This window comes from Ursus arctos, unplaced genomic scaffold (assembly GCF_023065955.2).
Source record: "Ursus arctos isolate Adak ecotype North America unplaced genomic scaffold, UrsArc2.0 scaffold_5, whole genome shotgun sequence".
Classification (NCBI taxonomy): Eukaryota; Metazoa; Chordata; class Mammalia; order Carnivora; family Ursidae; genus Ursus; species Ursus arctos.
In genome coordinates this window covers 38525912-38539899 of record NW_026623067.1, presented here as the reverse complement: position 1 = coordinate 38539899, position 13988 = coordinate 38525912, and the positions used below count along the sequence as shown (strand labels likewise).

Genomic DNA, 13988 nt, shown 5'->3' with positions numbered 1-13988 from the left:
TCCTCTATCAAAGATTTTTTTCAATTACCTTTGCCACAGGCTATCTTTTCCTACTAATATTTTAAGACCCCTAAACAATACTTCCTTTTATTGATAACTTGTCATTAGATATGGTTTCCTAAAAATGAACTCTTAACTCAGGGGAGTAAATCTGTCCCTTTCCTAATATATACACTACTTTGATCAATATCCCTTCACACTGTTTGCTTTAAAATTTTTTAAAACAGCCTTATTGGGGTATAGTTGATACACAAAGAACTACACATATTTAATGTGGAGGTGTTTAATTTTTTGGACTTGGTATCTTGCATGAAGAAAAAGCAGATTTTTCACCAAATTCAATTCATGATCACAGCTACACTGTCACATGTAACTGAGAAAACTGATACAGACCACTCATTTATCATTAGCCCCTTAGTTCAATTTAAAATGATCTATGGGTTGCACAGTCTCAACAAGCTGTACGGTCTCACCAAGGATCCTCGTCTATTTCTGCTTTAAACAGCATAATATCTCTTCTAGAGTGGATGTGGGAGAAGATTGTCTGTTCATAGATTATGTTTCAACTTTAGGTGCTATGAAATAGTGAAGATGCAACTTTTAAATTATAACTGAACATTTTAACTTACTAGATTAAGTGAATGCAAACCCACCACTCTTAACACATAGGAAGATAAGCCAAGTTCTCATTGTAATTTCATTACTGGAACCAGCACAAAAATAAACATCGAAATTCATTGCCTAGTTACTCTAAAAAAAATAAACAGATATCTTAATCACCAATCCTAAACTACCAACAAATATCATGAAGCTAACACTGACACTTTACATTAAATACATTATGTTACGGGTCCTGGATCAAGACCCGTATCATGCTCCCTGCTCAGTGGGAAGTCCGATTCTCCCTCTCCTACTCCCCTGCCTATGCAAGCGTGTGCTCAAATAAATAAATAAATAAATAAATAAAAACAATACATTAGCTTAAATTCTCATGTGGCCAAAACCAAGTAACTCCTGCTTTCAGCTTTTGATGATCCACTCTCCAGTTAAATCATCCTAGCAATCTTAATGGAGTAAGTAGGTCCTTTAAACAAGAAATTGTATAGGAACCTTGTTTAGGTTTTACTATGGTTAAGAGAAAAACTGGGGTGCCTGGGTGGCTCAGTCGGTTGAGCATCTGTCTTCGGTTAAGCATCTGTCTTCAGCTCATGTCATGATCCCGGAGTTCCAGGATGGAGCCCCCCATATTAGGCTCCCTGCTCAGCTCAGCAGGGAGTCTGCTTCTCCCTCTGCCCCGCACCCCACTCGTGCACTCACTCTGTCAAACAAAAATCTTTTAAAAATTTTCCCATGTCATTTTAAACTGTCTAAAATAAAAAGAGAAAAATAACACTCATAAACTATCCCATCCAAAACAATGGCTCCCCATATTTTATGACCCCAAACAGGGGCTTCTCAATCAATAATGTGCTTAGGGAGATCCTTTGCCTTTTCTGCCATGTGAGGACACAGCCAAAACTCTATGATCTACAAGAAAGCCCTCATCTGACCATCCTGGCACCCTTATCTCAGAACTGCAGCCTTCAAAACAGTAAGCAATGCATTTCTGCTGTTTACAAATCATCCATCACCTAATCCCCCTAGGTGAAGGGGATCAATTGATACAAACCAGTTATAAAATAAGTCATGGGGATGTAACATACAGCAAAGGGAATATAGTCAGTAACACTGTAATGACTCTGTATAGTGACAGATGGTAACTAAACCTATTGAGGTGATAATTTCATTATGCATAATAACACTGAGGAGCACCTGGGTGGCTCAGTTGGTTGACTGTCCAACTCTTGATTTTGGCTCAGGTCATGATCTTGGGAGTCACGGGCTTTGCACTCAGCTCAGAGTCTGCTAGAAATTGCCTCCCTCTCCCTCTGCTCCTCCTCCTGCTCATGTGCTAACATATAAAATCTTTAAAAAAAATACTAAATCACTATTTCATGCACCTGAAACTAATATAATACTGTGTGTCAATTATAATCTAATTTTTAAACAAGTTTAAAAAACAATGTATTTAAGAACTTAGTGTTTTTTTTTTTTTAAAGATTATTTATTTAAGAGTGAGCGAAAGAGCACATTAGCAGGGGGAGATGGAGAGGGAAAAGCAGACTCCCCTACTGAGCAGGGAGCCCAACGTGGGGCTCAGTTCCAGGACCCTAGGACAATGACCTGAGCCAAAGGCAAACACTTAACTGACTGAGCCTCCCAGGTGTCCCTAAGCTTTTTAAATTAGCTTTCACAAAAACTTTAGAACAGTTTTACTTCCACTCACAGGTCAACCCATTAGACAACCAGGAGAAATAAATAAATCATTATTACCTTTCCCAACAGAGTATCAAGTGTGCTGATACTAAAAGCTTAACTCCTTTTTATATCAACAACATAAAAAATGGCTACCATTAATTACCTATTACGAATCAGATGGTTTATATGTTATCACTCGTCCTCACCACAATCTTTCAAATTAGATATTGTCCCAATTTTGCTGAAGCTGACATTAAATAACTTGCCAATGGTCACAAAATTAGTAGTTACCTCATTGCAAACTGCTACTTTTCTATTAAACTACATCTTAGAATACCAATAGCAGGTAATCCTCAGAGCACACACATTTGTTCATTCACTCAACAAATTAATGAAGCCTATTTAGTTCACCTGGAAGCATTAGTTCACTGATTCTTGAGATTCAGCTTAAGGGTCATGATTGTTCATTGCCATTTTAGTGATTTGTCTCTAAATCAGGTTAAGTGAACAGAAGTCAGCATAACTGAACTATAGCAGTTTTCAAATAATTTTTATTGTGTGTTATGTCTTTCATTGAATTGACCACCATGTAAAAACTGGCCTTGTGATAAACATTTTGATAGCTTTTACAAAACAGGAGGTCATACCGCCCTCTAATTCCATTGATTCCATTTTTTTTTTTAAGATTTTATTTATTTGTTTGACAGAGAGACACAGCAAGAGAGGGAACACAAGCAGGGGGAGTGGGAGAGAGAAAAGCAGGCTTCCAGCTGAGCAGGGAGCCCCATGTGTGGCTCATTCCCAGGATCCCAGGACCCTGGGACTATGACCTGAGCCGAAGGCTTAACGACTGAGCCACCCAGGTGCCCCCACCGATATCATTTAGAAAGCTCTACTTAAGTTCCATTTGGAATTTAAGGTCAATACAAAATTTGCATTTTTGGGTAGACTCAAAAACTTCCTTTTAAAAAAATCAGACAAATAGAACCACACTATGTTTCCTTTTTTTTCGTACTGGCTGTCACAAAGCAAAAGTGACACGTCAATTCATTAGCAGCAACTATCTCATTTTAGGGCCATTCATTACCTTTCTTAAATGATTTCTAACCTCTTTTATAATTCTAGATATTAACTATTGTATTTTTGAAAGGAGATAGGTAACAAAAAGAAAATAATAAGGACGCTTCCTTCCTCCTTTATAGAACTCACCCAAAGATCCAGACCTCTTACAGGTTTCAGCAATGCTTTCTCAAGAATACGTATTAGCATTCAATTTAGGTTCAACATTATACAATACGCATTATGTTCTCAAAAAACACTTAGAATCTGAGCACTTTCCATAAATTTTTCCATGTGTGAAAGTTATGGAAACATATAAGAAGAGACTACTGCCAATGCACCACATTACCAAAAACGCACTCAAAACACAATTTGTTAACTGAGCATTTCAAAGTCATCAAGATCATCAGTGTGGGTAAACTAAAAAAATATCTCACCTGGAAACACATACATACACTGCATTCCCAAAATCTACAATGGGGATGAAAAACAATCTCTTCAGTTTTTCTTCATGATAACACTGACACTATTTGCATTTTTTTTTTTTTAAGATTTTACTTTTAGGTAATCTCTACACCCAACATGGGGCTTGAACTCACAATCCCAAATCAAGAGTAGCATGCTCTACTAAGCCAGTGGGACACCTCTGTTTGCATATTTCAGCGACAAAGTTTTAAGTATGTAGGAAATAAACTGGGTATATTTGGAAGTTCAAGAATTGTGTGAAACCACAAAATGACTTCAGCCCTAAGAAAGTATAAACGTATGCATCCCTAATGACCAGAATTACTTCACTTTAAAGAAACTAAATGCTCTTTATGAATTTGTTAGCAACTTCATGTGTAGTTAGAAACTCCTCTACTCATAAAAGTTTATTTGAAATTGCATTTATACTTTTCATGAATTAGAGCGAATCCCTCTACAAGAATTTGGGTTTTTAATGGATAAATTGGCATCAACTGTTCAACATAAAATTGCTGCGCAGCCAAAGGTAAACAAAAAGACCAATTAAAAGCAGGTACAGCTGGTTAGTTAAATCAAAAAATTATATAAAGTATTTAAAAAGTACCAAAGTGGTTATAAATGTATCTATATATACTCCATAAACATTGTTATAAATAAGGCATGAGAGAAGGCGTGAAGAAACCCCTGAGAGAAGCCTCCAAGTTGTCCTTGGTGTCTACCACACATATATAATTTTTTTGGTGTCTGCTTTCTAAATTCGAAATACACACTACCCACACTAAGATATGATCAAAACCCAGAGAAGAATATTTGATATGTACCCACCTGAATTAATGAGCGGTTATCTTTAGAAAACGCTGAACTACCTGACAGCAAAAGAGGCTCGCTTTTCCCACAGCTCTCCTGGCTGATGAGCGTGTCCGCATAGTTGGGCTGGGGGAAGATCACGTGACTCTCCCGCGAGTCCGCGGTCAGCGAGACCTCGTGAGAATAGGTCTGCAGGAAAGCCCGCACCCCGTCCACGCCCACAAAGTGCGAGGCCGGCACGCCCACCAGCCCGCCTCCCGAAGCCTGGAGCAGGCGCGACGCGTGCCAGCGCCTCAGCCTGAGCGCCAGCAGCACGATGACAAAGGCGAGGAAGACGCAGGACACTGCGGCCACCGCCACCACCAGGTAGAGCGTGAGGTCCGAATCGTCTGGGTCGCCGGGGGTCCTGATGCTGCCCAGATCGGCCAGGACGTCCGGGATGCTGTCGGCCACGGCCACGGTGAGCGTGACGGTGGCCGAGAGAGGGGGCTGGCCGTGGTCCTGCACCGCCACCACCAGGCTCTGCTTGAGCGCGTCTCTGTCCAGCAGGGCCCGCGCCGTGCGCACCTCGCCTGTGTGTAGCCCCACCGCGAAAAGCCCAGGCTCGCTGGCCTTGAGCAGGCGGTAGGACAGCCAGGCGTTCTGGCCCGAGTCTCTGTCCACCGCCACCACCTTGGTGACCAGGTAGCCGGGCTCTGCGGATCGGGGTGCCAGCTCCACGCCAGTGGAGCCATCGCTGGGGGTGGTGGGGTACAGGATCTCTGGCACGTTGTCGTTTTGGTCCAGCACGAATACGCTCAGAGACACGTTGCTGCTGAGTGGAGGGTCGCCGCTATCGTGCGCCATCACTTGTAGATGCAAGTCTTGGAACTGCTCATAGTCGAAAGAATGCAGCGCATACAGAACGCCAGTGTTGGAGTTGATGGAAATGTAGGAGGATATGGGTGATCCAGGAAGGGTGTTCTCGGCCAGTGAATAAGTGACCTGGGCGTTGTCTCCATAGTCGGGGTCATAGGCAGTCACGGACATTATGGAAGCTCCTCTAGGGTTGTTCTCCACGATATAGGCAGAGTAGAAAGCGTCAGAGAAGGTGGGCGGGTTGTCATTGGTGTCTGCTACCTTCAGTGAGATGTGAGTTTCCGTGGACAGGGGCGGACTTCCTCTGTCACTGGCGGTCACTGTGATGTTGTAGCTAGGAACCTGTTCCCGGTCTAGGAGTGTGTCTGTCACTAAACTATAGTAATTTCCATAAGACTTTTCTAATTTAAATGGCAGATTGCCTCGGATGAAACAGATCACTTGGCCATTTTCCCCAGAGTCTTGATCATTTACATTTAAAAGGGCAATTAATGTCCCTCTGGGAGAGTTTTCCAGAATGGAGCTAGAGAGAGAGGTGACAACTACTTCAGGGGCATTATCATTCACATCCAATACTGTGATCAAGACTCTGGCTCGCGCAGAATATCCTGCGTTATCCACTGCTTGCACTTCCATCTCGTAGAATCCGGATTCCTCGTGGTTCAGCTCCCCTATTGTTGAAACTGTCCCTAAATTAGCATCTAGTTTGAAAACTTGGGCTGCCTTGTTGTCCACATAACGAAAAGAATATATCACTTCCGCATTGGCTCCTTCATCAGGGTCGGTGGTGCTTACCAGAAGCAGCTTAGTGCCTACAGCCACATTCTCTGGAACGCTCACTCGGTACTCAGACTGAGCAAATACTGGTGCGTTGTCATTCACATCAACTACCACCACGTGGATGCGCGCAGTGCCTGTGCGGACTGGGTCGCCCCCATCGGAGGCCGTGAGAACAAGGTGATGAACAGCCTTCTGCTCCCGGTCCAAGGCGTGCTCCAAAACCAATTCTGGGTACTTGTTACCATCCACTCCGCTTTGCACGTCCAGGGAGAAGTGAGTATTACTACTGAGTCCGTAGCTCTGGAGAGAGTTCTTCCCGATATCCGGATCCCAAGCGTGGGGAAGAGGGAACCGCAACCCAGTGGCTGCGTTTTCACTCACTTTTATTTCTAATTCATCTTCCCGGAAATAGGGGGCATTATCATTAATGTCTCTCACTTCTACCACTACCCCATATATTTTTAATTTATCTTCCAACAGAATCTCCAGATTTAATTGACACTTTAAGACCCCCATACAGAGCTCTTCCCGGTCTATCCTGCCTGCGGAAATTAGGCTGCCATCTCGAAGGTTCAGAGCGAAAAGTTGAGTCCTACCTCTGGAGACTATACGGACTCCGCGCTCTTCTAGCTCTTGGGGCTCCAACCCCAGGTCCTCAGCGATGTTTCCCACCCTAGAGCCTTTCTCCAGCTCCTCAGGAACCGAGTAGTGAATTTGGGCGCATCCGGTTTCCCACAGAATGCCCAGGAGAACTCCCAGCAGGACAAGCTCTTTGCAGTCCTGATTCAGTCGATCAGGAATCATCATCGCTTTCCCAGAAGATATTACTTCCAATTCTTCCCTAGACCACCGAAGTCTGGACCAGTTTTTCCCGTCTTCAGAATCCAACAGTTTTCTCGCAGTCCTGGAGATGGTTAGTTTCTATCTGGGCTTTGTGCTTCAGGCGCTTGCAGGGCAAGCAGGAGGAAAGCAGGATCTCTGTTTTTCTCTCCCTGATTGGTGAACAGCGGCGCTCAGAGTCCTAACCAATTACTGCACAATCTTGAACTCCAGGAAGGCTTTTTGGCGTTTGTACCTTAAATAGCTCCACCTACTGTTCTTCAAATAGGGATGTAAGTAGAGGCAACTAAAAAACTACAGTGTTCCTTTCAATAGAAATTTCAATCAACTTCTTTGTATTTCTCTAAAATTTTTCATACAGAGCCGCTTTCTTGAGATTACTTTCCATAGCTGTATTCTGTTTTTCCAGTGAGCTTTTTAAAATGAATTTGAAGTTTCTATACAAAGTAATTTTAATCATATAATTTTAGTGCAGATAATTTGATATCATCACCCCCAAAAAACACCTATTATAGGACATCTTCCTAGGTGTTTCCTGTTTTGAGAAATCATATAATAGAATAAATTAAACTTTCTCACTCGGCTATAATAGGGGGCAGATTTTTACAGATTTTTAAATATACCTAAATAGAGGAGCTATTTTAAAGGGTTGTCAGTTTAATATTTAGAAATCAAAATTTCATAACAATATGGAAACCTAAAAACAAGAAATGCAGCTGTATACATTATCAGAAGCACACTGACAGAAGTCAAGTGAGTAGGACACATTAGCGTTTTCAGGACAAAATGGAAGCATTTCAACTTGCATTTACTGGAAATAAGGGTAGTACTTTATAATTTACGAATACATTATATTTCAAAATCGTGTTTGAGAAAATTAGCAATCCAAAGAATATTATAAACTTACCTTTTTCTGAGTAACAAACCCAATGCCATTTACTGAAAATGACTGGTAATACATTTGAAAGCCCATCAAAATACAGGAAAACATTCTCACTATTCTGCTTTCATGAATGTAAATGTTTGGATTCAGAGGATAAGCATATTTGGCAGGCATACTACAGCATATCGTTAAAACTGGGAGGAAATCTACAGGTAGTTCTGAGAAAAGACTGGGAACAAAATTGGCCTATTCAGTGGGATTCAAAGAATCCCTAGCAAATGTAATAGGGTATTATCAAAATACTACTCTGTCTTTTAAAAATAAAACTTTTCAGGGCGCCTGGGTGGCTCAGTCCATTAACCATCTGCCTTCCGCTCAGGTCATGATCCCAGGGTCCTGGGATTGAGCCCTGAGTCGGGCTCCCTGATCAGCAGGGAGTCTGTCTCTCCCTCTCCTTCTGCCCTCTCCCCAGCTAGTGCTGTCTCTGTCTCTCAAATAAATAAAATCTTTAAAAAATAAAAACTTTTCTTGTGCATTTTCCTCACTTTGTATTTATAAAGAAAAAGCCTTATATACTCAAGATATTGATGTTCTGAGAAAGAGAAACACCCACAGAAAGAAAACATTTATGCTTCAGTTACAAATATTCCTGTGGCAACAGCATCATAATACCCACTTGTCACAGTAAAGGAGATTTTGTGTGTAGGTGGATAAAGACTATTTCAGGTGAAATTGTCAAAATATTTCAAAATACTTGAGGGCTAATAATAAAGTTACTGGCCCACACAGAAAGGAAAAGAAAATATCGAGAGTGGGTAAGCAAACGAAGTGATAGTAGATATGATCTGTTTAAGATTTTCTTTGCCAAAAGATTACTTGAAAATTAAACCAAACCTGTTTATTGACACTCACGTGAGCAGAAGCATCAGTGTGAGAATTTAATTTCTTATTCTCCTCAGTAACACTTATTACCAAAGAAGCTTCATTAAAGAGATCTTGTCCGGAGCCCATTTCTGACTTCATAGTGAGAAAATTAAGCCTTGCTTTCCGAGAATCGGAGGCAACGCACATATTGTAGGAATAAGGCAAAGTTCCCAGGTTGTAGTTGGGAGAAATCCCTGGTCCAGTCTTATAACAGAGACCAGACTGAAAGCAGCCCCAGGCGGTGGCGCTGGAGGAGCTTCGCAGGCGCAGAGCAATGGCCAGAATCACCGCGAAGAGGAAGAGCACGGAAATCAAGGCCAAAGCCACCACCAGGTAAAACTGCAGCTCTGCCTGGGGGTCAGAGGGTGCCGGCCGGTCGCTGACATCCCCAAGCACCTCCTGTAAGCTGTCAGCGAAAACCAGCAGCAGCGTGGCTGTGGCCGAGAGGGGCGGCTGTCCCCCATCCCGCACAGCGACCAGCAGGCGCTGGCGGGCCGCGTCCCTGTCGCCCAAAGCACGCGCCGTGCGCACCTCGCCCGTGCGCAGCCCCAGGCTGAAGAGTCCGGGCTCGCTGGCCTGCAGCACGTGGTACGACAGCCAGGCATTGTGTCCCGAGTCGGCGTCCACCGCCACCACCTTGGTGACCAGGTAGCCGGGCTGCGCGGCGCGCGGCACCGTGTCGAAGAGCGCCGAGCCGTCGGGCCCCAGCGCCGGGTACAGCACCCGCGGCGCGTTGTCGTTGCGGTCGTCCACCAACACGCGCAGGCTCACGTTGGAGCTGAGCGCGGGCGAGCCCTGGTCGCGGGCCTGCAGGGTCAGCTCGAAGGCGCGCAGCTGCTCGTGGTCAAAGGCGCGCTGCGCGAACACCACGCCGCTCTGCGCGCTCACGGACACGTAGGACGCCAGCGCCCGTGGCTCCAGGTCGCTGGCCACGATGGAGTAGGAGACGCGGCCGTTGGGCCCCAGGTCGGGGTCGGAGGCGCTGACTTGGGCGATGGAGGCACCCGGAGGGTTGTTCTCGGCAATGTGGACCAAATAGAAAGCCTGTTCGAAAACCGGCGTGTTGTCGTTGACATCTGCGATGTGCAGAGTGATACTTGAGCTGGAGGAAAGGGGTGGCTTTCCCCTGTCAGTGGCTGTGATGGTGACGTTGTAGGAAGGGGTCTTCTCCCGGTCCAGGGACCCATCTGTTACAAGCTTGTAGTAATTATTGGCAGAAGATTCGATTCTGAAAGGAACTTTTTCTTTTATGAGGCATGTAACCTCTCCATTTTCCCCCGAATCTTTGTCAAGTGTTTTGAACAGAGCAATCACCATCCCGAGTTCTGCATCCTCCGTTATGGAATTAGATACTGAAGTGAAAATAACCTCTGGGGCATTGTCATTCTCATCCAAAATTTCTATTATAATTTTACATTCAGTGGCCATGCCTCCACCATCCTTGGCTTCTATGTTCATGGTATAACTACTAGTGATTTCGAAGTCAATAGGACCTTTGGATTTAATTTCTCCATTTTGATGGTCTAGCATAAACATATTTCCAATATCTCTTAGTGTTTTGAAGGAGTAGGTGATCTTTGCATTGATGCCCTCATCCTGGTCGACAGCTGTCACCTTTAGCACAGAGGTGCCCAAGGGTAAGTTCTCTGGGATGCTAACTTTGTACACATCCTGACTGAACACTGGGGGGTTATCATTGGCATCAGTGACCTCAATCCTGATTTGAATGGTGCCACTTTGGACTGGATCACCCCCATCCATTGCGGTCAGGACCAGAAGATGGGAGTTTTGGTGTTCCCGGTCCAGGGGCTTCTCCAATATTAATTCTGGGGCATTCTTGCCTTCAGCCTTATCCTTCACCATCAGAGAGAAATACTCATTATAGCTGAGTTGGTAACTCTGAAGAGAGTTAAGTCCTACGTCTGCATCTATAGCTGATTCCAGACCAAACCGAGTTCCTAGAATTGCAAGTTCATTGATTTGCAAAACAATGCTATTTTGGGAAAAATATGGTGAATTGTCATTTATATCTTCTATCTTCACCGTTATGTGAAAAACATTTAGAGGATTCTCTGCCACGATCTCTAGGGGCACAATACACAGGATGCTTTGGGGACAGAGTGACTCCCTATCTATTCTGTCACTGACAAGTATGTTGCCATTCTCCGTGTTTACAGTAAAGTATTGTTTCTCTCCACTAACTCTGAGGTTGCGGTTCAGTAAATCCCGTACATGCAGCCCCAGGTCTTCAGCAAGGTTCCCTACCACTGAGCCCCTGGCCATTTCTTCAGGAATACAATAGTGGATCTGCTCAGAGAGCCCCCCACAGAACAAAGGCAGCAGGAAGGGAAAAAGTACTTGCCGCTGCCCGGTATGGCTCCTCTGCTTCACCCTAGTTCCCATCCTTTTCTTCGCTGCTGCAGCCTCAGATGTTACGAGAAGATTCTTTACAAATTGTGTTTAAAATATTTACTGCTAATGCGTAGAAAACTCAAAGCTCCGATTCAAGGTATCCCATTCCGCATTCCAGAATCATTTGCTGAGCAGAGAGTCTGAATCTGGGCTTTATCGCCTTTCAGAATTGCTTCCGTGACTGCGCAGAAAATCATTTAGGTAGATCGTGGACGGCAGCTCTTGCAGCGCATTGGCCGACAGCGGCGCTCGGAGTCTACTTAGGAAACTGCAGTCCAAAGCCTTGCAAATAATGAGATTCGCTATTCTGACATATTTGTTGGACTGATGTATAAGGAATGAGGCAATAAATGAGTTTTGGATGTGTCTATTTTCTAGTGTTCACGACCAAAGAAGATTCCTTAGAGATTTGATTCTATAGAAGAGTCATTAACCCAGTATGAGAAAAGTTTATCTTTTTCTAATCAGAGGCAGTGCACATACTGGAGGAAAAAAGCAAAGTCTTCTTTCCAGACTTAGAGCAAAGACCACATGGTAAAATAGCCTCACCAAGTGATATGGGGAAATTTTTACAGCCATAAAATAATACCCAGTATTATCTTCAATCTTATGTGCAGATAATTTTCCTCCTCCTTTTTTCCAGAGCAAACTGGAGGAGAGCTCAAAGGCATACTCAGGATAAAGATGACCAATGACATATAGTCTTCCTTGCTACTTATAAAAGAGATTTATGAAAAGGATTATCAGCTATTGTACACTTTCACCATAAACAGACTATAAAAGCATACCCTAGTAGTAGTACCCCTTTTCAGTACTTTGCAAAACGTGAGGGTGTTTTATTTTTATGCTTCTCTTTAACTGGACCACATGTTGTACCATAACAGAACTTTATCACTACCTCTGAGTCAAAATAACTGTCTTAATCTCAAGTTTCAAAGCTAACCTTCCCTTTTTGGTCTCCAAGATTTGGGTTGCCAGCTCCTAACTGTTCAGATGATGTTTTAAATATATATACACGGAACAATCTCCCTCTCCCAGCAAATACCTCATATCCTTTTTATTCATCTCATTTCAATTCAAGTAAAGTGCCTTAAGTCTTTTTTTCTGTTTGGAATTCCATAGGCATAAAATGTATCCCTACATGCTCAAGGCACTCTGACATTTTTCTTGACATCAGGGCAAATTTAGGCATCTGTTGCAGGAGTTCCCTTTCCAACAGATGAAATTCTTTTTGCCCAAATATTAGATACTCAATTACAGTTAAATAAATAAGGTCAATTCCTAAATGAGAAAGGAACACTTGAAAAGGACCCTGAATATGTAAATAATCTGGGCCAAACTTTTCGAAGCAGTATGAAGAGTGCTAAGCTGAATTGATTGTGGAGATGATTCCTGTGATCAAATATCCTCAAAAAGTCTCCTTTCCTCACTTGACTTTCCCCGACATTGTTTCAGATAACATGTAGGTCATTAGGTAACTACCAGAGCTTCAATAACAAGTTGGTTCTGAATATAAGGATTGAACATACTTACATATAATACAAAATGAATTTTCAAAGGAGATAAAAAAGGAATCCATGACTCATAGGCATATTGAAAACAAACAACAGAAAAAAAAATACCAAATAGGAATACCAGCTAAATCAGTCTCATAAGGTCCAAATAACTACTGCATATCTTATATTTACAAACTGGTCTACATCAGTAAATCTGAAAAATGTAAGCATGTTTAGACAATTTGTAAATAACTTTTTGAGAAGCGCTGTTTCACAATTATTTCTGTAAGTGAATCTGCCACATTAAAAAATCTTGAACACACACACACACACACACTGAATGAAGTACAAGTAAAAGAATACAAGGAAATAATACCACTTCAACAATTCAACTACTCAGAACAATCAAATGACTCCACTGTAGAAACAGAAAAGATGTCTAGAACTTGAGGGAAAAAAGTATACTCTATATTTTCTCTCCCAAGAGAATCTAGTAGTAAAAAGGCAGTCAATATATCTGTTTTTGTAGTATAAATAAAGCTGAAATAATCATCATAATTTCAACATATCAACACCCATCAAAGATCAAAATAGAATTGTTTCATGCTCAGAGAAAAGCTTACATCTGTAAACACCTACATGTAAGTGTGTGTATATGCGTGTATAGATAAGGAAAAGAGCTACAGAGTGTGTCCCACTGAATCAAGAGGGTCAAATTTGAACATTAGGGTGAAGCAAATAATGGTAGAATATAAATTAGGGAAGGCAATGTGAAGTTGTAATAGGGAAATAAAGAAAAACTGTGAATCATTAATTTTAATCCTAACCAGTTTACATTGATAGCCACAGACACTGATAAGAGAAAAATATTACTAAAATTTAACTTATTATAAAGCAAACCATGATACCTGAACTGGACCTTTAGAATCAGAAGAGAATATGCCAGAGGGGAGGAAAAAACTTTTCTGAAAAATGATGGTAATTTGTTGAAAGATAAAGCACAGGAACTCACAAGTATTGCTCTAAATAGGTACGAACTGAATATATCCCCCCACCCACTAAAAACAGTGTTGGGTTTTTTTGTTTGTTTTATTTTGTTTTGTTTCAAAAAAGCCACTTAAAAGACTTCTGCAGAGATATTAGCAACTCGGAGGCAGGTAATAAAT

At 42.4% G+C, this 13988-nt stretch overlaps 1 protein-coding gene across 18 annotated transcripts in view; it reads right to left on the bottom strand.

Annotated features, from left to right (window-relative positions):
• Positions 1-13988, bottom strand: part of LOC113255376 (protocadherin gamma-C5) — a 169513-nt gene that overhangs the window by 70936 nt on the left and 84589 nt on the right. The window contains exon 1 of one of the 18 annotated variants that reach the window (XM_048221036.2): positions 8903-13987. The exons of 16 other annotated variants lie outside the window; for them this stretch is intronic. In XM_048221036.2, the coding sequence (XP_048076993.1) occupies positions 8903-11317 (2415 nt within the window). In that variant the 5' untranslated portion in view covers positions 11318-13987. Of the gene's footprint in view, positions 1-4647; positions 8817-8902; position 13988 lie in introns of those variants that run through there. One more of the 18 variants, XM_048221023.2, reaches the window with a different exon arrangement.